We start from the raw sequence: 27,911 nt of genomic DNA on the forward strand, positions 1-27,911 counted from the left end.
TTCTGCAGATATTTCTAAAAGAGATTCTTGAACCGCTGGAGATTCCTGTAAAAGTTTCTTCAGGGTTCCATACAGCAGTTCTTGCAGAGATTAGTCCAGAATTTTCTTGATGTATTTCTTCAGGAGTTTCTTTCAGGCTCCTCCTAGGATTCCTTCTTAGATTCCTCCATAAAATTATTCGGCGATTCCTTAGTGTAAATAGTGTGGCTTTATTATCAAGTTTGATAGCTTCTGTAGATTCTAAGAAAACAAAACAAAAAGCTGTAGCAAAATCAATATTTAATTGTCCTTCATTTGCAATGGAGTAATGCAATATTCATTACACTAAGGATAGCGGTAATATCTCAATATGCCTTTCTAATTGTAACTATGTGTTATCCCTAACCTCAAAACAGCCACGAGTTCTTCGGCTTCTCAAACTAATATAGTATTAAGGCAGTTAAAAATTTGAAAAATGTAAACTACTTAATATCAAAAATGTACAAATCATTTCGGCTCATTTATTCCCATCTCAACAAACATTTTAGCTATGGAGTGGAACAAAAATAACTCTTGAGCAAACTTTAGTATAAGAAACTGTCTAATCATGCAGTGACGGACCCGAACAGAAATAGAAAAGGTATTCATTCTAACGTAATAGATTATGTCATCAATGATCATGAAAAAGCTCAGACTACAAATTCTAGAGCGTAATGACAACTTGTTTGCTTTGCCAATGTTGAAATTATGGTCAAATTTTGGCCACACCGATTGACGCCGCCGCCGCCGCCGCCGCCGAAAGCTGTCACCGGCGTGACGCCGATGACGCCGCCGCCGGTCAAAAGTGGCCCTCACGCCGCCGCCGAGCAAAATATAGTCGGCGCACAGGTCTAGTTCATTGCACATCAAGGGAGACGGCGCTGTTTTTCTCCTCACACCATTGACAGTTTTGCAAAGTTTTCGCATACCATCTTGTTCCACACTGTTCTACGACTCATTAATGACATTCTTCTCATACTGCTTCGTCTTTCTCAACATGAACAAAACAATAAAAGCGATTTAAGTAAACAAAAGCTTACCGACTAAGCTTTTATAACCAAATAGGGCTATAGTAGAAGAACAACAACGAAGTAACGATGTCAAAAAGTGACATAATATGGGAGCTTTATTAAACGGCCTTAGAAAAACGAAAACTTACATAACATCAATCCGGAGAACCCTCAAAATTACGCAACTCTCACTACTTCTCAAGGCATACGCATGCGTTGCCCAGCCAACAGCGAAATTTCCTTAATTCAATTGATTGTTATCTCTCTAAGGTAGCTAAGCACACACTACACAATTCATCTGCTGCACCCCCTTCAGGCATGTGGTTAAGTGTCACTCTGAATTGGTCCTCGAAGCGTAATTATAGAAATCGGAAGAAAATAAAAGCTTAATTTTGCCGCCGCCATCGCCGTCGTTACCAAAGTGACTTATTGTTTGTGGTGAACGATCCAAGATACCTTTTAGCCGCAACAACGAGGCAATTACTATGATTACATCCACAACGAAAAGAGCAACAAGTAGAAAACGAGAAACAACACGGGCTGCTTGCTGCAATAACCATAGCAACCAACGACGACGACGACGACGATGGTATGCTTGCTTGGATGGGTAACAGATTAAGTGCTTTCACAGTGGAATCTCGAGCAGTCATCGTCTTTGACGGCGCGGAAAATTTCCTCCAGCCCACTCTGACGGGCCTGATCGGCAGGTGTCCTGTAATGCAGAAAAAGAAGATGATTGATTAACGGTGAAATTTTTCGATCGCAATATAGCCAAAAAAGGTACAAACACACTTACTCGTTGGCAATTTTCCACAACATTTTGAATAGTATGTCAGCGTCGTGATTGATTCCCTGGCGGGCCATCTCGCAAAACGATTTCTCTTCGCAGGCACTGCTGTTGTTGCCCGAGCTGGCCGCACCGAAAAGGGCACCGAAATTTGGCCACCGGCTTAGGTCACCCTTTGGGCTTGCGGACAGGGCGTTCAGGAATCCAATCAGGGGATTGGCCAGTGATGTGCCGATAAGGCTTATTTGATCTTCGGACCGCTGCCGGCTGGGGTTGGTGAAACTGCTGCTGGCTCCGCCGGTGGCACCGATCGGAGTAGGCGTTTGCATCTGGATAGGGTTTCTGAAAATGTGAGGATTGTTGTAGGTAGAAGATTAAATGCTTGTTTTTAGATTTGGACTTTAATTAATGTGATATGATTAAACTATTTAATTTGTTGAAAATTTATCCGACGGTAAGATTAGTACTATGTACATAATTACATAACCTGAGCTAAAAAACTTCATCTTTTTGAATCAGTTAATTCTTGTTTTACTCATTGCTTCGTACACACGTTCGTACAAATCTTTATTGAACCAGTAAATCAGAGAATAAGGTTTTACAAACAAAGTCTTCTCTTGTTTATTTCTAGTTTCCTTCATTTTGTTTATTTTGTTAAGTTGTTCTAATAAATTACTAGAAATCATCGAGGTTCAGAATCATTCAGCTTATACATAGCTCTACAATGAATTTAATTGCCATGCAAGCATGAATGTGTGATAAAGAAACTATTTCTGGTAAGAATTTATGATATTGATAAATAAAACAAAAATATTTCAAATATAAGCAGTGTAAAGATTAGCGATTTCCAAAACATAACTGATTTTTTTAGAACTTATTGATGGAGTTGACACAGTTTCCTTCCCACCGCTAATGCGCACGCTGCATGACAAACCCTTTTTTGATAACCGAAAATTCCAACATCAGTAGGCCACGATGCCACACCATCACCGGGCAACGAACCAAGTGCGCATTCCCCAACACTGACTGACTGATGTGAAGAGAAAAATCGCAGCAGCCAAAAGGTTACGTAAAATTTCGACACCATCTCTCTTCCTTCGTTCGTCGTGCCAGGCTCATTTGAACGCTCTGGCCACCACCACCACCTCCGAGGCTATGTAATTTCACTTTTATTCGCCATAATTTGGACGCACTCTTCCTGGCCGAGTGACCGCGCGGCCTCGCCAACTGCCTGACTGACTGACTGACTTGCAGCAGCAGCAGGCAGCGCAGCAGGCTGGGCTGGATGCGCGTTTGCTGGCTGGACTGATTATCGCCGGCCTGGCTGGAACGGTTTCGCCCGGTGTGTGCGGTGGATCAAGGCACGTTTTCCGCCTCTCTGATGGCGGTGAGGTGGATGGCATCGAATGTAAGCCAAACTTTGTATCGCGCAACAAATTCGATTACTTCGGCCGGCCAGCATCAACTATCTACATCTGGGGAAGATCGGGGTAAAACGGGCCGTCATGGATAAACTCTTGGAATTCCTCCGAAATTTCCTCTAGGAATTCCACCGAGAATTCCGGAAATTCCTCCGGAAATTTCTCTAGTAATTCCTCTATGAATTCCTCGAGAATTCTTCAAGGAATTCCTCCAGAATTCCTCAAGGAATGCCTCTTGAAATTCCTCTAGGAATTTCTCCGGAAATTCCTTCGGACATACCTCTGGAAATTTCTCCGTAAATTCCTTTAGAAATTTCTCCGGAAATTCCTCTAGCAATTCCTCCGGAAGTTCCTCTAGGATTTCCTCCGGAAATTCATCTAGGAATTCCTCTGGAAGTTCCTCTGAGAATTCCTCCAGAAATTCCTCTAGGAATTTCTCCGGAAATTCCTCTAGCAATTTCTCCGGAAATTCTTCTAGGAATATCTCTCTGGAAATTCTTCTAGGAATTCCCCTGGGAACTCCTCCGGAAATTTCTCAAAGAATTCCTCCGGAATTTTCTCTAGGAATTCCTCCGGAAATTCTTAAATGAATTCCTCCGGAAATTACTCAATGAATTCCTCCGGAAATTCCTCTAAAAAGTCCTCCAGAAATTCCTCTAGGAATTCCTTCAGAAACTCCTCTAGAAATTTCTCTACGAATTCTTCCGAAAATTCCTGAAGAAATTCCTCCAAAAATCCCTCTAGGAATTCCTCCGGTAATTCTTCAAGGAATTTCACTAGGAATTTCTCCGGAAATTCTTCTAGGAATATGTCTGGAAACTCTTCTAGGAATTCCTCCGAAAATTGTTCTTGGAATTCCCCTAGGAATTCCTCCGGAAATTTCTCAAAGAATTCCTCCGGAATTTCCTCTAGGAATTACTCCGGAAATTCCTCAATGAATTGCTCCGGAAATTCCTCTAAAAAGTCCTCCAGAAATTCCTCTAGGAATTCCTTCAGAAATTTCTCTAGGAATTCTTCCGAAAATTCCTGAAGAAATGCCTCCGAAAATCCCTCAAGGAATTCCTCCGGAAATTTCTCAAGTAATTTCTTTATGAATTCCTCGAGAATTCTTTAAGGAATTCCTCTAAATTCCTCAAGGAGTGCCTCTGGAAATTCCTCTAGGAATTTCTCCGGAAATTCCTCCGGTCACTCCTCTGGGAATCTCTCCAGAAATTCCTCTAGGAATTTCTCCAGAAATTCGTCTTGAAAATTCCACTAGTAATTTCTCCGGAAATTGCTCTAGAAATTTCTCCGGAAACTCCTCAATGAATCCCTTCGGAAATTCCTCTAGCAATCCCTCCGGAAGTTCCTCTAAGATTTCCTCCAGAACATCCTCTAGGAATTCCTCCAGAACATCCTCTAGGAATTCCTCCAGAAATTCCTCTAGGATTTCCTCCGGAAATTCCTCTAGGATTTCCTCCGGAAATTCCTCTAGGATTTCCTCCGGGAATTCCTCTAGGATTTCCTCCGGAAATTCCTCTAGGATTTCCTCCGGAAATTCCTCTAGGATTTCCTCCGGAAATTCCTCTAGGATTTCCTCCGGAAATTCCTCTAGGATTTCCTCCGGAAATTCCTCTAGGATTTCCTCCGGAAATTCCTCTAGGACTTCCTCCGGAAATTCCTCTAGGATTTCCTCCGGAAATTCCTCTAGGAATTCCTCCGGAAATTCCTCTAGGAATTCCTCCGGAAATTCCTCTAGGAATTCCTCCGGAAATTCCTCTAGGAATTCCTCCGGAAATTCCTCTAGGAATTCCTCCGGAAATTCCTCTGGAAATTTCTCCGGAAACTCCTCTAAGAATTACTCCGGAAATTCCTCTAGTAATTCCTCCGGAAATTTCTCTAGGAATTCCTCCAGAACATCCTCTAGGAATTTCTCCGGAAATTCCTCCAGGGATTCCTCCGGAAATTCCTCTAGGAATTCCATCGGAAATTCCTCTAGAAATTCCTTCGGACATTCCCGGAGAAACTCCCACAGGAATTTCCAGGGGGAATTCCTGGAAGAATTTCCGGAGGAATTCCTGGAGGAACTCCCGTAGAAACTCCCGGAAGAATTTTCGAAGATACTCCTGGAGGAAATTTTGAAGGAATTCCCGGAAGATTTTCGAAAGGAACTCCCGGAGAAATTTCCGTATGAGCTCCTGGAGGAAAATTTGGAGAAACTTCCGGAGGAACGCCAGCAGGAACTTTCTGAGGAGTCTCGGAGGAAATTCCTGGTTGAACTTCTTCTAGGAATTCCTCTAGGAATTCCACCGGAAATTCCTCTAGAAATTCCTCCGGAAATTCCTCTAATATTTCCTCCGAAAATTCCTAGAGAAATTCCTCCGGAAATTCCTCTAGAAATTCCTCCGGAAATTGCTCTAGGAATTCCACCGGTAATTCCTTCAGGAATTCCTCCGGAAATTCCTCCAGGAGTTCCTTCAAGAGTTCCTCCGGACGTTCCTCCCGGAAACTATCGGAGGAACATCCTGGAAGAATTCTTGGGGGAACTCCCAGAGGGACTCCTACAGGGGAAAAACTTCTAGAGGATCTCTTGGAGCAATACCTGGAGAAACTCCCGCAGGAATTTTCAGGGGGAATTCCTGGAAGAATTTCCGGAGGAATTCCTGGATTAACTCCCGTAGAAACTCCCAGAGGAATTTTCGAAGAAACTCCTGCAGGAACTTTCTGAGGAGTCCCGGAGGAACTTCCTGGGGCAATTCCTGGTAGAATTTCTAGATGATTTCCTAGAGGAACTCCTGGAAGGATTTCGCGGAGGAATTCCCTGAGGAATTCTCGGTGGTACTTCCAGAGAAACTTACTGGGAGAATTCCTGAAGAAATTTCCTAAGAAACTAAGGAGGAATTCTCGGAGGAACTCCTGGAGGAAGTTTTTGAGGAACTTCCTGGGAAAATTCGTGAAGGATTTTCCTGAAAAATTTCCCGAAGAAAGTCTCGGAGGAATTCTTAAAAAAACTACTGCAGGAACTTTTTTTAGGAACTCGCGGAGGAACTTCAGGGAGAATTTCTTGGGAATATTCCTGGAGATTTTCTTGGAGGAACTTCCGTAGGAATTATAGGAGGATTTCGCGGAGCCCAGAGGAATCCTCGGGGCAGTTTCTGACGGAATTTTTGGCGTCATTTCTGCAGAAATTCTTTAGGTGATACAGGGTGATACCTGTTTGAATTTTCGGAAGAACCTTCTGGAGGAACCTCCGGACTTTTCGGAGGTAACTGGTGCAACAGCGTTCGGAAGCATCTTACGCGGAATCACCGGAAACGAATTTCTGGGAAATTTTCTATAATCAATTTCTGGAGGAACCCCACAACATCCAGGTAAAAGGGATTCTTGGAGGAATCCCCGGAAGCAAATCCCCGTAAGAAACTCCGGTAGAAATCCCTTAAAGGAATTCCTGTGACACTTTTCCGAGGAAACTGTTTTTTGGTAAACTCGCTGGATTGAATTACTGAAAGAACATTCTACAGGAGGAATCTTCTGGATGGGAATTCTTTGGAGAGGTTGCGGAATTTCTTGAGGAATCTCCGGAAGGCAATTCTGGATGCATTCTCAGAATGATTTCCCAACAGTGTCAGTTTCTGGTTCAAAGCATAGATATTAGACTGGGTCAACAATCTCGATTATTGGAACAATGCTTTTCGATTCCTTTTGGCTTCCAAAACAACTGTGCAAAATTTGGAAGCGATTGGTTGCGTCCCCGTATTCCGCATTGCGATTGAAATTTGTATGGAATTTAGTACGGGAAAACGTGCTTATTTGCATTTTTCTCCTTAATTGATTTTTTTTTGTCTAAAACGATCTAACTAATAACGATGAAGTATAGCCTAGGATATGCCGAAAAACTTTGCCGAAGACCGCAAAGTGATCCGACACTTTTGAAAAAAATTATAACGTACAGATTGCCCGGTGGTGCTTAGCATTTAGCATGTAAAGGAATAACTTCAATAATAAAATCTCAATTTTTGGAGTAAGCTACCAAGCGAATAACTTTTTTCACCAGCGTCGGATCACTTTGCGGTCTTGGGCAAAGTTTTTCAGCATATCCTAGGGTATACTTTAACGTTATTAAATACATGGTATTAGACAAAAGAACTTAACTTATGGATAAAATGCAAAAAATACGTTTTCCCATACTAACTTCCATACAAATTTTAATCGCAATGTGGAATACGGGTAGCTATTAATGGTTCCGCTCGCGGATGTTACGACCTTTCTGGATAACCGGCAGTTGATTTGAAATTCTCTTATCAATTTCCTTGTCGTTTTTCTGGCGGTATGGTCCTATCGAAGTGCAATCGGTCCGTTCTGACGTGATTCCTTGTTTCAGTGTCTTAGATTCCTGTAGATAAAGGCTCAGCTTTTGATCACCAAAACACGATATAATCCGAGGGATAAACGGCAGGTTCCTCCAGAGCATATTCCGGAGGCCACTATTTCGTTTGGGGCTGTTCAAGGTTTTCTAAGAACTTTCTTGAGCATAAGTCATCGAATCTACATGCATAACTTGTGTGCATGATTGAATAGAAGTCATGCTTACACAGCCTCATGCCTCACGCAACACCGAAGTAACGCCTCTGAAACTCGCCAAAAATCCTCTGCAGCTTTCTGAAATGCCTTCGAAATTCCCCTACAGCCCCCTCGGACCTCATGTAACGCACCTCAGACCCTCAGAAACCCCCGTGTCTGAAATGCCTTCGAAATCCTCCTAAAATCCCCTCCTAAACCACCAAAAACGCCTTCGTAAAGTCTGAGTAACGCCTCTGAAACTCGTCGAAAGTCCTCTGAAGCTTTCTAGAATCCCCTTAAAACCCCATCGGATCCCATGTAACGCAACTGAGACCCTTCGAAACTCCCTGACACCCTCCCCCCCTCCTGAAACTCCCATGAAATTCCTATGAAACCCCACATGACCTCCTTTATATCTCCAGCTAACTCGCCCTTCTTTGCGATCTTTAAATCCATTTAGGTAAAACCTCTATTTAGGCAGTCCCGACTCGTTACCTAAATGGAAGTTTTGGTGTATAGGCAAAAAGACGTTTCCATCAGCCTCCTGTCACGCGGCCATGTTTTTGAGGTCAGCATCACAATCCAGGAACGATTATTGACTGTGGCTGAATCATATCAATAACAATTCTGAATTTTATGGAAACTTTTTTCCCGTGACGAAGACGAGCTGATACTATTACGACTTCATTTTTAAATAAATAATTACGAAATTAAAAATCATGTTTTGCTTAAACTAACGATTTTAAAAAGTGAAAAAAAAATTGGTTGTGAAAAAAAGTGTCGCCGCTTTTGATTTTTGCTCCTGGAGTGAGTTTTGTTTACAAACTTTGCGCTGGAAGTGGGAACCAGAGAAGTTGGCTCGTTATTTTCCTGTGGGACATCCCGAATAAAATGGTATTATACATCTATTGTACAGTGTAAGATTTTCTTATTATTCGTGTTATCATAAACTGGATTATAAATCGATGATACCACAAATCATATTGATGATAGAAGTAATAATTTTGAGAGTTTTAATGATACACCAAATGGGTTGTTAAGTATCGTTACCATTCAAAAATGCCATATTTCTCGAACAAAAATTATGCTGTATTATACACATTATAATCACTTTATCATCAACTTCATGATACAGCGAATACTAAAAACAAAACGGAAATATTTCACTAAACCTGCAATATCGACCGGAAAAAAGTACACCACTGCGGGCACTTGTCGGACACTGTCAAGTTCAACTATGCTCATGTGAATCATTGTTTACATCCGCTGCGATTTTTAAATGTTGAATCAGGAATCGAACCGCGATTGATGTGTTCAAGATTTGTTTGGAATTCTTCGTGTTCTGCTTACGTACTACGTACTAAACGGACTCAACGGCCAAACGGACTGGGCAAGATGCGACAACGTGTGATCGGGTGGCAGCCGATCAACGCAAGGATGTGCATGTTGAGAGTTAAGGGCCGTTTCTTCAACTACAGCATCATCAACGTCCACTGCCCACACGAAGGGAGACCCGATGACGAGAAAGAAGCGTTCTACGCGCAGTTAGAGCAAACATACGATGGTTGCTCGCCGCGTGACGTGAAAATCGTTGTCGGCGACATGAACGCGCAGGTAGGAAGGGAGGAAATGTACAGACCGGTAATCGGGCGAAACAGCCTGCACGCCGTATCGAATGATAACGGCCAGCGATGCGTAAACTTTGCAGCCTCCCGTGGTATGGTAGTCCGAAGCACCTTCTTTCCCCGCAAAGATATCCACAAAGCCACCTGGAGATCACCCGACCACCAAACAGAAAACCAAATCGACCACGTTCTAATCGACGGTAAATTCTTCTCGGACATAACCAACGTCCTAGTCGGGGCCCGTGGCGTAGTTGGTCACACGTTCGCTTCATATGCGGATGGTCATGGGTTTGATTCCCAGCCCCGGCACTTGCAATTTTTCACCAGCTGCTCTTCACCAAGAGCGGCTGACACTGACCCTCTTCTGAGCCCCATGGCTCAAACGGACCCGCATACCTGGAAATCGGCGAACTGCTACTCATAATGGGGGTTCATCGGACTGGAAAGGAACAACGACCATCCATCATCCTTGTGCTCATCATTCTACCATGTAGTAGAAAAGTGAAAGCAGCAGAAAGGCAGCCAGCCAGTTCAATAAAGTAAAATAGAATATATCTAGGCGCTGTACAATACTGTTGTAGGTGCAGCTGTCAATTGAAGTCGCTCACGTAGTGCCCTAGTGGACAATAGAGCTGTAAATTAGGTTAAGTGATTAAGAATAAAAAAAAAACCAACGTCCGCACATACCGCAGTGCGAATATAGATTCGGATCACTACTTAGTCGCTGTATGCATGCGCTCAAAACTTTCGACAGTTATCACCACGCGTCAAAGTCGAACGCCGCGGCTCAACATCGAGCAACTTCGTAACGTAGAAGTGGCTCAAGACTACGCGCAGCAGTTAGCAGTGGCCCTACCAACGGAAGAGCAGCTTGGCGCAGCTACACTTGAAGATGGCTGGAGGGACATCCGATCCGCCATAGGTAGTACCTCGGCTACAGCACTAGGCTTCGCGACTCCGAATCACAGAAACGACTGGTACGACGGCGAATGTGAACAGTTGAAAAACGAGAAGAATGCAGCATGGGCGAGAATGCTGCAACACCGTGCGAGAGCGAATGAGGCACGTTACAAACAGGCGCGGAACAGGCAGAACTCAGTCTTCCGGATGAAGAAGCGCCAGCAGGAAGAACGAGATCGCGAAGCGATGGAAGAACTGTACCGCGCTAAGGACACACGAAAGTTCTACGAGAAGCTGAACCGCTCGCGCAGAGGCTTTGTGCCACAAGCCGACATGTGTCGAGATAATCACGGGAATATTCTCACGAGCGAGCGTGAGGTGGTCGAGAGGTGGCGGCAGCATTACGATGAGCACCTCAATGGCGACGTTGCAAGTACCGAAGGTGGCGTGGTAACAGATCTAGGAGTATGTGCACAGGACGAAAGACTTCCGGCCCCTGACCTTCAAGAGATTGAGGAGGAGGTTGGCCGGTTGAAAAACAACGAAGCCACTGGAGCAGATCAACTACCAAGCGAGCTTCTAAAATACGGTGGAGAAGCACTGGTGAGAGCACTACACTGGGTCATTACCAAGATTTGGGAGGAGGAAGTATTACCGGAGGAATGGATGGAAGGTATCGTGTGTCCCATCTACAAAAAGGGCGACAAGTTGGATTGCGGAAACTACCGCGCGATCACACTACTGAGCGCTGCCTACAAGATACTCTCCCAAATTTTATGCCGCCGTCTATCACCGATTGCAAGAGAGTTCGTGGGGCAATATCAGGCTGGATTTATGGGTGAACGCGCTACAACGGACCAGATGTTCGCCATCCGCCAGGTGTTGCAGAAATGCCGCGAATACAACGTGCCCACACATCACTTGTTCATCGATTTCAAATCGGCGTATGATACAATCGATCGAGAACAGCTATGGCAGATTATGCACGAATACGGATTCCCGGATAAACTGATACGGTTGATCAAGGCGACGATGGATCGAGTGATGTGCGTAGTTCGAGTATCAGGGACACTCTCGAGTCCCTTCGAATCTCGCAGAGGGTTACGGCAAGGTGATGGTCTTTCGTGCTTGCTGTTCAACATTGCTTTGGAGGGTGTAATAAGAAGAGCGGGGATAAACACGAGTGGGACGATTTTCACGAAGTCCGTTCAGCTGCTTGGTTTCACCGATGATATTGATATTATTGCTCGTAAATTTGAGACGATGGCGGAAACGTACATCCGACTAAAGAGGGAAGCCAGGCGAATCGGATTAGTCATTAATGTGTCGAAGACAAAGTACATGATGGCAAAGGGCTCCAGGGAGGAATCACCGCGCCCGCCACCCCGAATTCATATCGACGGTGATGAAATCGAGGCGGTTGAAGAATTCGTGTACTTGGGCTCACTGGTGACCGACGACAACGACACCAGCAGAGAAATTCAGAGGCGCATTGTGGCAGGAAATCGTGCCTACTTTGGACTCCGCAGAACTCTACGATCGAATAAAGTTCGCCGTAACACGAAGTTAACCATCTACAAAACGTTGATTAGACCGGTCGTCCTCTATGGTCACGAAACATGGACCCTACGTGCAGAGGACCAACGCGCCCTTGGAGTTTTCGAACGGAAGGTGTTGCGTACCATCTACGGCGGAGTGCAGATGGAAGACGGGACTTGGAGAAGGCGAATGAACCACGAGCTGCATCAGCTGCTGGGAGAACCAACCATCGTCCATACCGCGAAAATCGGGAGGCTACGGTGGGCGGGTCACGTCATCAGGATGTCGGATAGCAACCCGACTAAAATGGTTCTCGAGAGTCATCCGACCGGTACAAGAAGACGTGGAGCGCAGCGAGCTAGGTGGGTCGACCAAGTGGAGGACGATCTGCGGACCCTACGCAGAGTGCGGAACTGGAGACAAACAGCCATGGACCGAGTGGAATGGAGGCGGCTACTATGTACAGCAGAGGCCACCCCGGCCTTAGCCTGACCGGTAAGGTAAGTACTAAACGGACTCAGTGCTCGCGGTAGGTTGGAACCCAGTGTTGTGGTGAAAGGAAAAATAAGTTGGTAAGGACCATCAGCATCGGGGGAGCTCCGATAAAGGAATCGCTAGGAGGAAACATGAACACAGGGAGTTCAACTTCGGCATACTGTGGAAGTCGATAAAGGTAAGCTTTCAAGTGCAAAAATTAAAGAACAGCAGCTGCTGACATGAAAACAGCAGCCATCAAGAGTGACAATGGGATCCCCGCACTCGTCCCCGCATGAGCAAAATAGGCCCAACTTAAGTGTTGCTTTGTACTCCGAAGTATTCAGAAGACCCTAAATTAGTCCCTGATAAAGAACTGGGAGTGCACACTATTGTATTTACATGCCATTGTGATGTTCAAACATTAAAATCCATTGCCACCAAGATGGAAACATATTATAAGAAATGATTCATGTGTCATTTAATATATCGTAATCACAAATGTATTGAAAAGTATTATTGAATAATTTCATTTTTTCGATTTCAATCATCAAATCATAGAACTATTATTGCTTTTGTAGTTATTATTGCACGTATATCTTATGATATAAACGATATCGTGAATTGTAAATTTCTATGCGGGTTTGAATTTGTATATCCCGGATACAATGAACCGAATGCAATGAAATTTTGACAGTTTATTTACATCCCTTCCGGGACGGTGCACAAAAAAGTGAAATCTCAATACCAATGGCTCAACTATTCCTCTCCAGAAATTTTAGATTTTCCAACAAAACAATAATCATTTTTCCTCATTTGAAAGAACTACTCTTTTTCTTTCGATTTCTAGTTCTGACTACCTAGATAAAATGTAAATAAAACATATGCAACGGATAAAACTTTTTCATGTTTTACGGTTTTTGTCCACTTTTTGTTTAACTTGTTGTGGAAAATCTCAGAGGCAACGCAAACAAAAGTTTGTTTGCACACATACAAGTATCAGTAATGACTGAATTATTGATACAGTTTACATCACATAGAACAAAGACTAAACAGATATAAAATACGCAAAACTGTCATCACTCAACAGCACAATTGTGCTGGTTCGTCATGAAAGGGTGATGTACACATCGCATTTCAGATCTTAAATTTGCAACTGTACAAGTAAGCACTTTTTTGAGCACTGTGCCGCAGGAGCTAAATCGAAATTGCAAAAAAAAAACTATAAGAGGTAGAAGTTTGGTGTAAAAGAACGAATTGTAGAGCGGAACAGAGGCCATAATTTTGCCTAAGGGTACGGCCAGAGTGGACGCGTCACGCGACGCGACGCGGATTTCCCATACGATTTGGCAGCTCCTTATTAGTGATTGTTATTCCTTTGCGTGCAAATTTCCGCGCCGCGCCGCGTTACGCATCCACTCTGGCCGGCACCTAAGACAAAATTTTAGTTTATTACGCATTTTAATTTACAAAATCAAATCAAAACACACTACTTTTGAGCTATTTTACTCTAAAAATTTTGTTGTTTAACTAAACCAATCGATTCAAAGATTGTCAAAATTGAATAATCTTCCAAATAAGGGCAAACAAATGCGATAAGTTTGACCATTTTCATGTTATAGCCATTTAAGGCAATAATAATACAAAACATGGAAAGTTCAATAACTACGTAACGGTTGAGATTTGACCATATGCGTAGAACAATTTTTCACTGTTCATGGTCCTCTATCACCCCTTAAAAAGTTTGCACTCTCGAACCTAACACCCTGTATACAAATGGATTTCTGTCTGTCTATATGTCTGACCCTTATGGATACGGAAAACACTGAACCGATCGGCTTGAAATTTTGTTTGCGAGGATTTTTGGTACCGGAGAAGGTTCTTAGCATAGTGTGAGACTAAAGCTAGTTACTTATAAAATGAGCTTTGAAAAACGTTTGACAAACTGTGGCCATGGTAAGTGAATTTCCTAAGAACCGTAAGTGTGAGGGCGAAATGAAAATGTTTTTCGAATTCTATGCCTACGGGACCAATTACTCAAATATAGCTCAGTGGATCCCGATATGAGGTCAAGGGCCACGGGAATTTCGCATGTATCGAAAGTGCTAGAAAGTAGAGCAAATCTTCTCGAGGAGCAGTATCATCATTATAACCCTTTCATGACGAACCATCACAATGGGGCACGTTCGGTGTAGTACTAGATTTGTAGTAATGAGCTGAATTTTAGTATGGTGAGAAGGTCAATTCTCCGTTTATGCAATGAAGTGGCGCAAAAAAGCGTGGGTATTATGATTCCTTGCCTAATTTGATGATGCTTGAGCAAAACTTTGAATAACTATGTTGTTTATGTTGCAAGAAGTGAAGAAAACAACAACAATGTTGCCCAAAGTTTTGCTCAAACAGCATCAAACTAGGCAAGGAATCATAATACCCACGCATTTTAAGTCATTTTATTGCAAAAACGGAGAATTTACCTTCTCACCATACTAAAATTCAGCTCATTACTACAAATCTAGTACTTCACCGATCTGTCCTATTGTGCTGTTGAGCGGTAACAGTTTTGCATACCTTTTGGTGATATGCGGGCCTAAGACCAAGCCCACTCGTGGGCTTCATACTACACACGCAACAGCACGTCGTTAAGGCCTTTTCTTGTGTCATCACAAAATGGCTTCTTCAGAATCATCATCCAAATTCAACTTTACACAGTATTGCACTAATACACTTACGTAAGAAAATCAACGCTTACCTTTTCTCTAAAATTCTCCACTTCACGCAAAATATTTGGAAAAGAAATATAGAACACACTATTCCAATTAAAATTCTCTTTCGAACTATCTATGCCACAAAGAAATATTTTCACTCAAACTTGAAAATTATACAAATTTGTCTCAACCGCACCAAGAGTTCGATGGCAATGTTTACCACCCACCACAGTACAACGACGGGAGCAGCGCGACGCGACGGTGCCGTCTGGCGCACAATCATCGATCATTGAACGCAGTGATGTCGATCTTGCGGGCCAATTCATCAATAAAATCAATCAAAATCATTGAAATAGTCAATTCAAATTTATCGATCATACGTCGTAAAATCGAAAACTATTCTTCGAATGATTATTCTTGTACTTTGAAGCACATATGATAGTAATAAAAGCAAATAATTTTTATTTGTGAAATCTCCTCCACACTGTCCGCCAACACTGCTGCTGCTTGTAAACATCAACAGCGGAAGAGCATACTAAAAGTATTCGATAATTTTTAGCTTATTACATATAAAATTCGGTGTTTTTCGTAATATTGAGACATGTTTCATTGTTATTCAGCAAAACAAAGAAGTCTACTGCTTGAATTGCTTTTAAATGGTTAACAATCTTGAAATGTTTACATTGGCAGAAGCGAGACAAAGAGGTGCTATTTTTGTTTGTTTGTTTATAGAACAAATGTAAAAAGGCAACACCACTACTGTTGCGCTCGATGATTGTTAGAAATAAGAATCGAAAAAGAAGAGCTGAAATAGGAGTGATACGGGGAGTCACCTTAACGATTTTTAATTTCGTTATCCACCCATTTTCGCACCGGTCGTTCGTTTCCATGTGAGTAAAATAATGATCGGTCGCCTTTGCGCACCGGTGGTCTCTATTCTATCCGTACCATCGGTTTTTTGCACTTCTGTAAATCATCGCAATATTTTGTGTATGGTGTTATTGCAAATCTTATTCAGTATAATAATCTGTGCTCATATTTTGAAAGAAGGGGTTTTGGATAAAACTGAAAACTGTTAGTAAAAATTGAACTCAAATAAATAATTCCCTTGGAGTTTTGTACCAGTTTTGGTGCGTTTAAATATATCATTTTCTCAATAATGTATGATTGTATTTAATCCCGGAATTCAAGCACTCTTTTTTTTAATTATATGTTTGTTGCTTACTGTATGACTTGTAGGTTGAATTTTTATCTAAAATAATATCCATCTCTTCGATATCCATGTTGCCTTTCTCGCAAGAAATTTATCTGAATTTGAGATTTAGAGCATCTTTTTTAATAATTAGGTTTATTGAATAATTACATCCCTTGCATTTCCAACACATTTATAACGTAGTTGTCTCCTTTACAACTTCGCGTAGGTCAAGATTCTTGAATCATGGTCATAGTAGAAGCTGTCTTCTAACAGTCTGCGATTTTTTAGATTTTTATCGGTATGATTGAAGTTTGTTTTTACAAAAAAAAAAAAAATAACTGTAGTATTTCTATGATATCTGATATCTGAATTAGGTACAGTCAAAGCATCTTTGAAAAATCATAACTACTCTAATCTAATCTTATAAATACGCAGCCAGTACGCGGAATCACCCTGGGAAGCAATCGTGTTACTTTTCTTGTCAATATTGATGCTTGCAGCATATCAGGACACATGCATTAAAGCGGCCAGGACTATTGCGTTGCATTTACGCGCAAAAATGATTCTTCGAAATACTTGGGGTACAGAATATTTTCTTTCGGTAAGGTACTTCTCGAGTTTACAGGGGAGGAAGGATGCGTGTTCCAAACGATCCAGATTATATGTTGATGAATATGTTTTAAATATATGAAAATGTGTATAATAGAGCTATTAATGGGTGATAGGTTCCTGAGTGCAAACTTTTTAAAGGGTGATAGAGGACCATAAATGGTGAAAAAAATTGTTCTACGCATATGGTCAAATCTCAACCGTTACGTAGTTATTGAACTTATTGCCTTAACTGGCTATCACTTGAAAATGGTCAAACTTATCGCAATGTTTTTACCCCTATTCGAAAGATTATTGAATTTTCTATCAAATGGCATCTTTGATTCGATTGGTTTAGTTAAATAACTAAGTTTTCTAGAGCAAAATTGCTCAAAATAGTGTGTTATAATTTGTTTTTATCAATTATCTTTGAAACATGCGTAATAAATTAAAATTGTTTCTTTGGCAAAGTTTTGCCCCTATTCCACTCTACAGTTCGTTCTTTGAAACCAAACTTCTAGCTCTTATCGTTTTCTTGCAATTTCGATTTAAATGTGCGGCACAGTGCGCAAAAAAGTGCTTACCTTGACAATTGCAAAATTATTACCTGAAATGCTATGTTTAATTCGAAATTGCAAGAAAACGATAAGAGATAGACGTTTGATGTCAAAGAACGAATTGTAAAGGGGAACAGGAGCCACAACTTTGCCGAAGAAATAATTTTAATTTATTATGCATGTTCCAAAGATAATTGACAAAAACAAATTAAAACACACTATTTTGAGCTATTTTGCTCTAGAAAACTTAGTTATTTAACTAAACCAATCGAATCAAAGATGCCATTTGATAGAAAATTCAATAATCTTTCGAATAAGGGTAAAAACATTGCGATAAGTTTGGCCATTTTCAAGTGATAGCCAGTTAAGGCAATAAGAGTCAAAAACATGGGAAGTTCAATAACTACGTAACGGTTGAGATTTGACCATATGCGTAGAACAATTTTTTTCACCGTTTATGGTCCTCTATCACCCTTTAAAAAGTTTGCACTCAGGAACCTAACACCCTGTATGTGTAATATTGGAAAAATCTCCCCTATTGTTGGGTTGTTTTTATAGATCTAATGTCGAACCTCCTATTCTGTATGATCGGTGTTATTCACATGGGGTTGTCGCAGATTTTTTTTCTGCTTTGCCCTATTGTTTCTACAAGGGTAAAGTTACCCATTTCGCACGCTTTCTTCATAATATCTCGTTTATTAAATTTATATTGAATAAACCACCCACTAACGACCACCATTTTCAAAAACAGCATTCAAACCAAAACCTCTTTGCCTTTTTCGAAATATACACGACAAAACGAAACGCGAGGCACAGCTCTTTCAAAGCGGGGGATCTCAGCCCGGAAAGTGGAAAAAAAACCTTGTGGTCACTTATTACCGTCAAATGGTATCTTTTCGGGTTATAAAATACGCACATCTTCTTACCGGAATCTGTGACGGATGACGATAATTTTGGAACTTGTCGGAACGATGTCGATTGATGATTTCGATAATATGGAGTAATATTTTTCACCCAAGTATTCAAAGTTCCTTAAAAAACTCGTACAAGCTGAATTCGTGTTCCTTGAGCTGAAATTATACGTCTAAGTTTTTACAAACTAACACTTTGTAGTGATTTAATAATTAAAATCAATCTCCTATACCGTAAAACGCCTAAGAATAGGCAATTACCGATGGAAATTGGACCGCCTTGGTGACGGAACAGCACAATTGTGCTGGTCCCACTTTGACCACCCAGAAATCTTGTGCTTTTCAACAAAGCACCACTTTTTCTTCGCCGTTTTGCAGAACTACTCTTTTTCTATCGATTTTTATACCTGCAAACCTGGATTAAACAAATATTTATAAAAATACGAAAGATAAAACTTTTTCATCTTCTAGGGTGATTGTTTGCTTTTTGTTTAACATTTCGTGGTGTTTTTTATAAACAATTTCAATCAAAGCTGAGGCTCAGAAATACAAGTTAGAGTAATAACTCGATCATAAAAAATATTTACATCACATATTTTGAGGAAAAAACAATTGAAAAAATGTGTAAAACCAATGCCGAAAAACAGCACGATTGTGCTGGTTCGTCACGAAAGGGATATTCTAAGCCCTGCTACGAACCGTACGTAAACTTTTCGCTTTTGAGCCCTACTTAGCAGCGACCGGTGCGGTTCGTTTCTTTGTTCGGGGCTCTACTTAACGTTAAAACGCTTGATGGAGCCCATGAGTGGGTTTGGTCTAAATGAAGGTTTGCTCGCATGGCCTCCACTTTATCATCTTATTCAACATCTTAGGGAACATTCATTTATTACGTCCATCGTTTTACGGGATTTCTAGACCCCCCCTCCCCCCTCTGTCACGCTATTTTCCTATACCTAATACACGTACTGTCACACTTTCTTAGACCCCCCCTCCCCCCAAAATGTTGGACGTAATTTTTGAACGTTCCCTTATACGATCACTGGTTGACTGGGTGGTCACAGAGTGCATAACTTTCCCCACAACGGTACATTTTACGCCGATTCCCTCGGCGTGCGTCGCGATGCGAATGATTTAAATCTTACTACTTTTTATTGTTCGATTTCTTACGCATGTACTAGATGTGTTACACGCCGCACACACAAGGTGGAGCGCGCTGCTGATGCGAGATCAGTTCGGTTCGGTTCGGTGTCGATGGGAATTGGAAGAAAATTGCTTTTTGTTAGTTATACAAATGCCTCATAATACACATTATATTGGACACTGACTGCACGGCGGCAAACAACAGGTACAACGGGTTGTTATGCCCAAATCCGGCACACAGCAGTTGTTACTAACTCCTCTCTTGGCAGCGACGAGCGACTAGCGACTACGACGATGACGACTACGACGGCTTGGTGGCTGGGAAAAGTGGACCAATTTGGGTGGATGGTTTGTTGGTGCGTTGTTTATGTCATTACGCAATAGCACGGGAAATGTATGTCGGCCAGTGGCCAATTTTACGACTTTACAATTCATGCGTGTAGAGAGCGGTTGCTCTCAGATTGGATTTGGATAATTTGTATGGCTAATAGAAAGATCAATGCTGGATTATGATAGCTAATTTTGATGATTGATGGTTGGGCTACATATCAAAGTAATAAACAATCAACATTGTTATATTAGAGTTGCGGAAAGAGTGTACAGAATTTTCCAGAAATGCTGAGGTAAACTATTCTTTGGTTGAAAGCCTTTTTGTTATAGATGATTATAATATGAGCTATTTCATCATTTACCTGAACGAACATATGATATGGGATGGAAATTGACGAATAAGCGCCTCTAGAAAATTGGATTTGCAAGTTCCCCCAGAGGTTTCTCTAGAAGAGCCTTAGCAATTCTTTCCAATTATGTTTAGGTCTTATTTCTCCAAATATTCTCACAGAAATTCCAACAGAAATTACTCTAGAATCTATTCATTTCAAGGAAGTTTTCAAGATATTCTTCTATCAATACTTCGTAGGGTTTTCCAATTCTTCGGATAATCTTTCTAAAATTTCATATTTTTTTAGAAATATTTCTAGTAGTTCTATAGACATTTCCTCCAGCATTTTTTTTTCATTTCTGCACAAATCTCCTTCAGAATTTCCTCCAGGCAGTATTTCAGAGACTTTGTGTACCAATCCCTTCAGAAATTATATAGGAAATTGTGAGAATTCCTCCAGAGGTATCCCCAGAAATTCTTCCAAGGATTCCTTCAGGAAATTCCCCAGGAGTTCCTAAGAAATTATATGAACCAGTACCTATGTCTGCAAATTCTTCAAGGATTTATGCAGACAGATTCCATCAAAAAACATCTCTACAGACTTCTCCACTAATGCCTCCAGGAAATTATTAAAATTTTTTTAAAGGACTTCGTCTAGAAATCTCCATAGGTATAACTAAGAGTTTATTAAATGATCCATCCAGGCACTCCTTTAAAAACTCCTTCAGGGATTTTTTTCGAAAATTCTTCCAGAAATTGTCTGTGCAGTCATTGGTAGAACTCCTGAAAAAAAAAATCTTGGAGGAATAACTGAACCAATTCCAGCAAGAATCTCTAAAGGATTCCCTCCTCCTCTTCTTGGCGTAACGTCCACACTGGGACAAAGCCTGCTTCTCAGCTCAGTGTTCTATGAGCACTTCCACAGTTATTAACTGAGAGCTTCCTCTGCCAATGACCATTTTGCATGCGTATATTGTGTGGCAGGCACGAAGATACTCTATGCCCAAGGAAGTCAAGGAAATTTCCTTTACGAAAAGATCCTGGACCGACCGGGAATCGAACCCGTCACCCTCAGCATGGTCATGCTGAATACCCGTGCGTTTACCGCCTCGGCTATATGGGCCCTCTAAAGGATTCCCATTTCCCCCATTTCTGATAGAAGCGAAGGAAAAATTTCTAAAAAATGCTTGTAGAAATTTCTGCAAGAATCCCTTGAGGAATTTTTCAAGGAATTCATGAAGAAACCTTTAAAAAATCAGACTACTAAGAATTTTCGAATAAATGAGGAATTTCCGAAAAAAAACTCCATTCTGAAGAAATCTCTGGAGGTATTTTTGAAGAAATCCCCGAATGAGTTACAAAAGGATTTCGAGCAGGAATTTCAGAAGGAATCTTTAAAGGGATTTCTGAACAAATCTCAGGAAGAACGCCTGTAGAAATCTCAAGAAATGCTCTCGAATGCATCTCTGAAGGAATACCTGAAGAAATTTTTGAAGGGATCTCAGGAAGAATTTCTACATAACTTTCTGGCGAAATACCCGAAGAAACTCTTCGGGAAACCCTTGTTGGATTTCCTAGAAAAGTTTGAATATTATAGAAAAGCTTGTCATAGTATTCCTGTAGCAATATGTGAACGTATTTTTAAAGAAATTTCAGCATGAATGTCTGAAGAAACAGCCAGATAAGCTTCTCTTAAAAAAATAGATATTTCTGGAAGAAATCCTACAGAAATCACTAGGAAATGTTTCTGAATATTTTTTTTAACGAAGTTTTTAAAGAATCTGTGTAGAAATTCTTTGAGTTATCTTTAGAGGAAATGCCAGAGAAATTTCTGTGGAAATACATCGAGGAATATCCAGGTATCTCTGTATAAATTTCTGCAGGAATCTCTAGAGGAATTTTTGCCTGGATCACTGAAAATAATAATAATGCATGCATCTCTGGAAACTCCCTAAAAGAATTCTTGGAGAATTAGGGTAATTCGCCAATTGTTGAACACTACCCAAATGTTGAACAGTTTTTGAAAATGTTATTATAAATTTAACTTAAGTAGTTTTCCATCAACGTAAACGCATGATCTAGATGCGTATACATGTGTGTCATGATATTGCTCCAATAAAGTTACAAAATTATACATATTTTACGTCAAAAATATCGATTGAAATTTTTGTACCGCTGATGACACGAAAACTGCACAATTCTTAAGATTAATTTTAAGAAATTGCTGTTACGAAATAAGCTTTGCTGGCAAATCGACCACAAATATCAAAGTCACACTATAGTTACAATGACTGGAAGGATGTCCTTAACAGTTTAACATTGTTTAAAATCACATTTTCATTGTAATTTCATTTGAAAAAAATATTTTTCTTATCACACTATCATTATGCAGCTAAGATCCAATTGTTGAACACTAGCATAACCTACGATGACTGCCAGTTATTATTTTTTTTTCCATTTCACCTTGTTCAGGAGCGATCCACGGGTTTTCAAAGTATTTCAGGGCTGTTCCAGAGTCCCATGGGATTCCAGTGGTATTTTAGGGGCTTTCGAAGGCGTTCTTTTCTTCTGTCATTTTCGCTTCAAGTCAAATCTTTTCAGCCATTTTTTGCATTTGGTTCTGTTTAAAACGACTTTCAGTCCGCTACAGCTCTCTTCCAATGGAAACCGATTCCTTGGGAACGTCCATAAATTACGTCACGCTTTGAGGGAGGCGGGAGGTGAGAGGAGTTCAGCAAAGTTTGACGATCCGTATAAAAAATCAGAGGTCCCATACAAAAAGTGTGATATAGGAGGAGGGAGAGGGTTAAAATGGACAATTATTGCGTGACGTATTTTATGAACGCTCCCTCATTTGAATAAATTGTCACTCAAATGAATAACTGGGCGCAAAACACGAAAATTCCGGAAAAAAATCCGCCAGAGTGAAAAAATATTGGATGTCGGGTCAATGTCGGATCAAATTTTATCAAATGTTGGACCACTGTTGGACCCACATCGGATAACTGTTGAGTCTATGTTGGGTTTGGTGCCCAAAATAAAAACAGGTGAATGATAGGTTTATGTCGGGTTATACGTCATCAATTACGAACAAAGCTTCAACCGTTCAACAATTAGCGAGAACCGTCCAACATTAGGATGAGCAAGCTTAAGGAAGCGTTCAACATTTACAGACTTCCCATACAAATGTTCTATTTTCTCTTAGAAAATGGAACTTAAGGGAATACAAATCCAATGGGCAGTATAAGGAATAAGTAGATCTAGACGTTCACTAGATATTTTTCAACAAAAGTGGAGTTATGCACGGAAAAACAAACGAAAACAAAAATGCCAGTACTAACCGTTCAACAATTGGCGAATTACCCTACAAGTCGAATAAAAATCTTATTAAATGCATAAAAAGTTTTTTAAATATTCATAATTTTAATTCAGCTATCATTACTATTATAAAGCAACAATTCAGCATATATGCTTTTTTGCGGCTTGTGATTGTTAGTTGGGTTGCTTCCTATGTACTTCTTTAGAATTTCATGCACGATTACTTCCAGGGACATAGTCAGAAATTCCAGGGATTATTTCAGCATTTACACACTTAAAACAAAATGCCGGGATCGGCTGTGCGAGTCTGATGATAGCGGTACTCATGAGTGCTTCTATGAATAAACTTGACTTTTTGCTGATTATCTTAGTTAAATTACGATTGCCGAGTGCTCGTCAGTGCGAATCTCGAAAAAGGGATGTAAATTAGCCAAGCTCAACTGAGTGTGTATCAAAAATTTCCGGAGTTTAAGCGATAGGAAATTATCACAGGGTTTCTCTGAATGATCACTTTTTTATGTTTTGGGCTAATGTAAGCGCAAACTGGCATCTCTCTGAATGATTTCAGCAAGAATTTTTTAGAAGAAATTTGAAAATTCTTTCAGAATTTCTTGTTGAAGCTTTCTCTATAATCTCAGGTTTTTTTGCAGGATCTCTTTCAGAAATTAATGATGGAATTTCTCCAGAGGTTCCTTCAGGTATCACTTCTCTGACATACTCTATGGTGTTTATTGAGAAATACCTCTAGAAAGTTCTCAAGAGATTTTTCTGGAAGTTCTTCCGTGGGGTTTCTCCATGGGGAAATTACTCCAGTATCTATTCATTTCAAGAAAATTTTCAAGAAAATCTGCGATGAGTTCTTCCAGGTATTCTTTCTAAGATTCGAATTATTTTTAATTTCTCTAGTGGTTCCTCCAGGATTTGTTTTGGTTCTGCAAGGTTTCCGTCAGAAATTTCTCCATTCGGTACTTCAGGGATTTTTGTGTAGCAATCCCTTTAGAAATTGTATAAGAAATTCTGAGGATTCCTCCAGAGGTATCTCCAGGAATTTTTCCACGAATTTCTTCAAGAAATTTCTTTGTCTGCATTTTCTGCGAGCATTTATGTAGACAACTTTAAAGAGATTTTATGAAAAACCTCCCCTACAGATTTCAATGTTTTTCAAAATGTCTTAAGCTAATTTTCCTTGATATTACTTTTGAAATTTCTCCAGGCGTCTCTCATGATTCGCTTCGAGAGATTGAAGAGGTTTTTCAAGCAGTTTCTTCAGTTATTCTCCCATGCACTCATCCAGGCATTGCTTCACAGATGCTTTCAGATGTTTCTTCAGGAGTTTTTAATGGGATTCCTCCAGAGACTTCTTTAGAAATTCCTTCTGGGATTTTTTCAAAAATTCTTTCAGAAATTTTCTGTGCAATAATTGGAAGAACTTCTGGGAAAAAAATCCTGGAGGAATATTTGAAACAATTACAGCAAAAAACAAATCTGCAGAAATAAGGCGAAACTGGATTCATTTCCCCATTTTTTTGGTTTTTGATTTTTTATTAAATAACGAAGAAATATGTTCAAAATCGGTTTTCGTACGCATTTAGAGTATGGTTCAAAATATCCTGGTGGAAAATGTTTTTCGTTTTTGCAAAAACCATTTTTAAACAAAATTTCACAAAAAAATGGTTTCTGCAAAAATGGAAAACATTTTCCACTACAAAAAAAAATCAGAAGATACCTTGATCTACATGTGTACGAAAACCGATTTTGAAAATATTGCTTCGTTATTCAATAAGAAATCACAAACCAAAAAATGAGGAAATGGGTCCAGTTTCGCCATAAGAAATTTCTCAGGGAATTATTGGAAGAATTTTTGTATAAATCTCTGTAAAATTAAAAAAATAATAGGAATTTTTATGAACTCCATGTAAGAACTATTGAAGAAAGCCCTTGCAGAAACTCCAAAAAAAAAGCTCTAATATTCTAACAAAACCTCTGGAGATATTTTTGAAGAAATCCCCGAATGAGTTTCGAAAGGATTTACAGAAATCTCTGAAGGAATTTCTGAACAAATCACCAGTAGAACGCCTGTAGAAATCTCAAGAAGTGAATCTCTAGAGCAATACCTGAAGAAATCCCAAGAAATTCTTGAAGGAATCCCAGGAGGAATTTCCACAGAACTTCCTGGAGAAATGCCCGAAGAAACCCTTTTTGGAATTCATAGAAAAACAATATTATTAGAAAAATTTAAAGTTTCCAGAAAAGTTTGACATAATTATTAAAGTATGTCTGGAGGAGTCCGTGAACGTATATTTGAAAGAATTTCAGTAGGAATGCCGGGAGAAACGCCTCAATAAGCTTCTCTCGATAAAAAAAAAACAACTTTACGAATTTAGGGCCCATATAGCCGAGGCGGTAAACGCACGGGTATTCAGCATGACCATGCTGAGGGTGACGGGTTCGATTCCTGGTCGGTCCAGGATCTTTTCGCAAAGGAAATTTCCTTGACTTCCTTGGGCATAGAGTATCTTCGTGCCTGCCACACGATATACACATGCAAAATGGTCATTGGCAGAGGAAGCTCTCAGTTAAAAACTGTGGAAGTGCTCATAGAACACTAAGCTGAGAAGCAGGCTTTGTCCCAGTGAGAACGTTACGCCAAGAAGAGGAGGACGAATTCCTGAAGGAGTCTCTCTTAAGCAAGATTCTTTAAAGAAATCACTGGGAAAGTTCATGAAAGAATCTTTGAATGAGTTTCTGAAGAAATTCATAGGAAATTTTTAAGGAATCCCTGGCGACATTTCCGAAGAATTTTCTTAACAAATTCCAAGAAAAATTTCTAAAGTAATCCATGGCGGATTGCAGAAGAAACCCATTTCTGGAGAAATCTTTGAGGGAATATATGAAAGAAACTCCGGGAAAATCTCTTAAAGAATCTCTGCCAGAATTTCTGAAGAAACCACTGGAACGGTTTCGTAACGAAACTTTGATCAATTTTAGGATCGAATTCCTGGAGTAATTTCTGAAGGTATCCATGAAGCAATCTCGGAAGAAATCCATAGAAGTCTTCTTTAAAAATCATTGGTCAAATTTATAAAAATAATTTCTGATTGAATCTCCACGGAAATCTAAGGAAAAATTTCTAAAACAAAACTTTGGAAAGATTTTTGAAAGAATGTATGACAAATTTTCTTAAGAAATCCTTGCAGAAATTTCTGCAATTTCAATTTCTATGGAGTAGTTTTGGAAGGTATCCAAGGAAGGTGTTATATATATAGCTTCGAAATTTCCCTGATAATTTCTGGAGGTATCACTAAAGGATTTCTGAAAAAATCTTGGGGGGAATTTCTGAAGCATTTCATGCAAGATTTTCTTAAAAATCTTTCGAGAAATTTCGGAAGAATGGCTAGTGAAATAACTGCAATATTTCCCGTAAGAAACAGAAGTAACTCCTGGAGAAAATTTCTTGTTTGGATCCTTTAAAGAAAAACGGTCCCATAGAAGAATTTCTGTATTTATCTATAGGGTAGTCCTTGAATATTTTTGCCTTTCTCGTACACTCAGTGTACTGGAACGGCTATATGTGGCTATAAAAAATGACTTTTTGATAGGAAACCAAACTGCGGCTTTTTCGATACTCTGATGAACGGAAAGTGGGAAAATGGTCTCCGAACATATCTGAACTTCAAATAAGTGTTCCGGAACCGTTTCCGGGTGTCTCACCGGAAGTGGCCAAATATAAAATAGTTCAAAGCCCATGCACCACATACATCACATCGCGGCTTTTCCGATAACCTGATGAACGGAAGGAAGGAAAATAGTTTTCGTCCGTATCTGAACAGGCAGTGTTCCGGATCCGGCTCCGGGTGTCCTGCCGGAATTGATCAAATGTAAAAATGAACTTAACCCATGCATCTGGTAGACCAATTCGCTGCTTTTTGAAAACCTCATGAACAGTTTGCAAGAAATTAGTCGCAGACCTATTTTGGTACAATCCACGCTGTCCCGGAACCGGTTCCGGTTGTCCCGCCGGAAGTGATAAAATGCAAAAATGAACCAAACTCATACATGTGACACATCAAATAGCACCTTTTTAGTAAACCTAATGAACGAATAGTCAGAAAGTAGTCTCAGACAATGTTTGGGTGTTTAAGTAAGAAAGATTGCGCCATTGAGCAGTACAAGTTGTGCGGGAAAAAATTAGAAATTTCAAAGTCATGTACCAAAAACCGCTAAACCCGACAGTTATAGTTAGACTAAACATAGGACAAATAACGACACAAATATTTACCCCCTGAGGAAGACACAATCCCCGTGTCGAAACGTCGGGCAAATAAAGAACGTCGTTTGTTCAATAAATGACTGCGTAGCCAAACATAATCAATTCCACCAAATCAGTCGATTTATCATCAGTTTAAGATTTTTGTTACGACAGATTGTCCACATTTCCATGATATATCCCAAGCAAAACACATGTCACAGAAGAGTCACGACAGTGCAGGTTTCGATTGCAAACAAGTCACTGTGACATACTT

The 27,911-nt window shown here is 40.2% G+C and overlaps 1 protein-coding gene across 1 annotated transcript in view; it reads right to left on the reverse strand.

Moving 5' to 3' along the window:
• Positions 1–1,142: 1,142 nt before the first annotated feature.
• The window catches only part of LOC109411237 (uncharacterized), a 67,687-nt gene continuing 40,918 nt past the window's right edge, over positions 1,143–27,911 (reverse strand). Inside the window, exons 5-6 of the mRNA XM_062859123.1 lie at positions 1,825–2,157; positions 1,143–1,740 (exon numbers count right to left, since the gene is read on the reverse strand). Of these exons, the coding sequence (XP_062715107.1) occupies positions 1,644–1,740; positions 1,825–2,157 (430 nt within the window). The 3' untranslated portion in view covers positions 1,143–1,643. The remainder of the gene's footprint in view (positions 1,741–1,824; positions 2,158–27,911) is intronic.

This window comes from Aedes albopictus, chromosome 3, assembly GCF_035046485.1.
Source record: "Aedes albopictus strain Foshan chromosome 3, AalbF5, whole genome shotgun sequence".
NCBI classification, from domain to species: domain Eukaryota; kingdom Metazoa; phylum Arthropoda; class Insecta; order Diptera; family Culicidae; genus Aedes; species Aedes albopictus.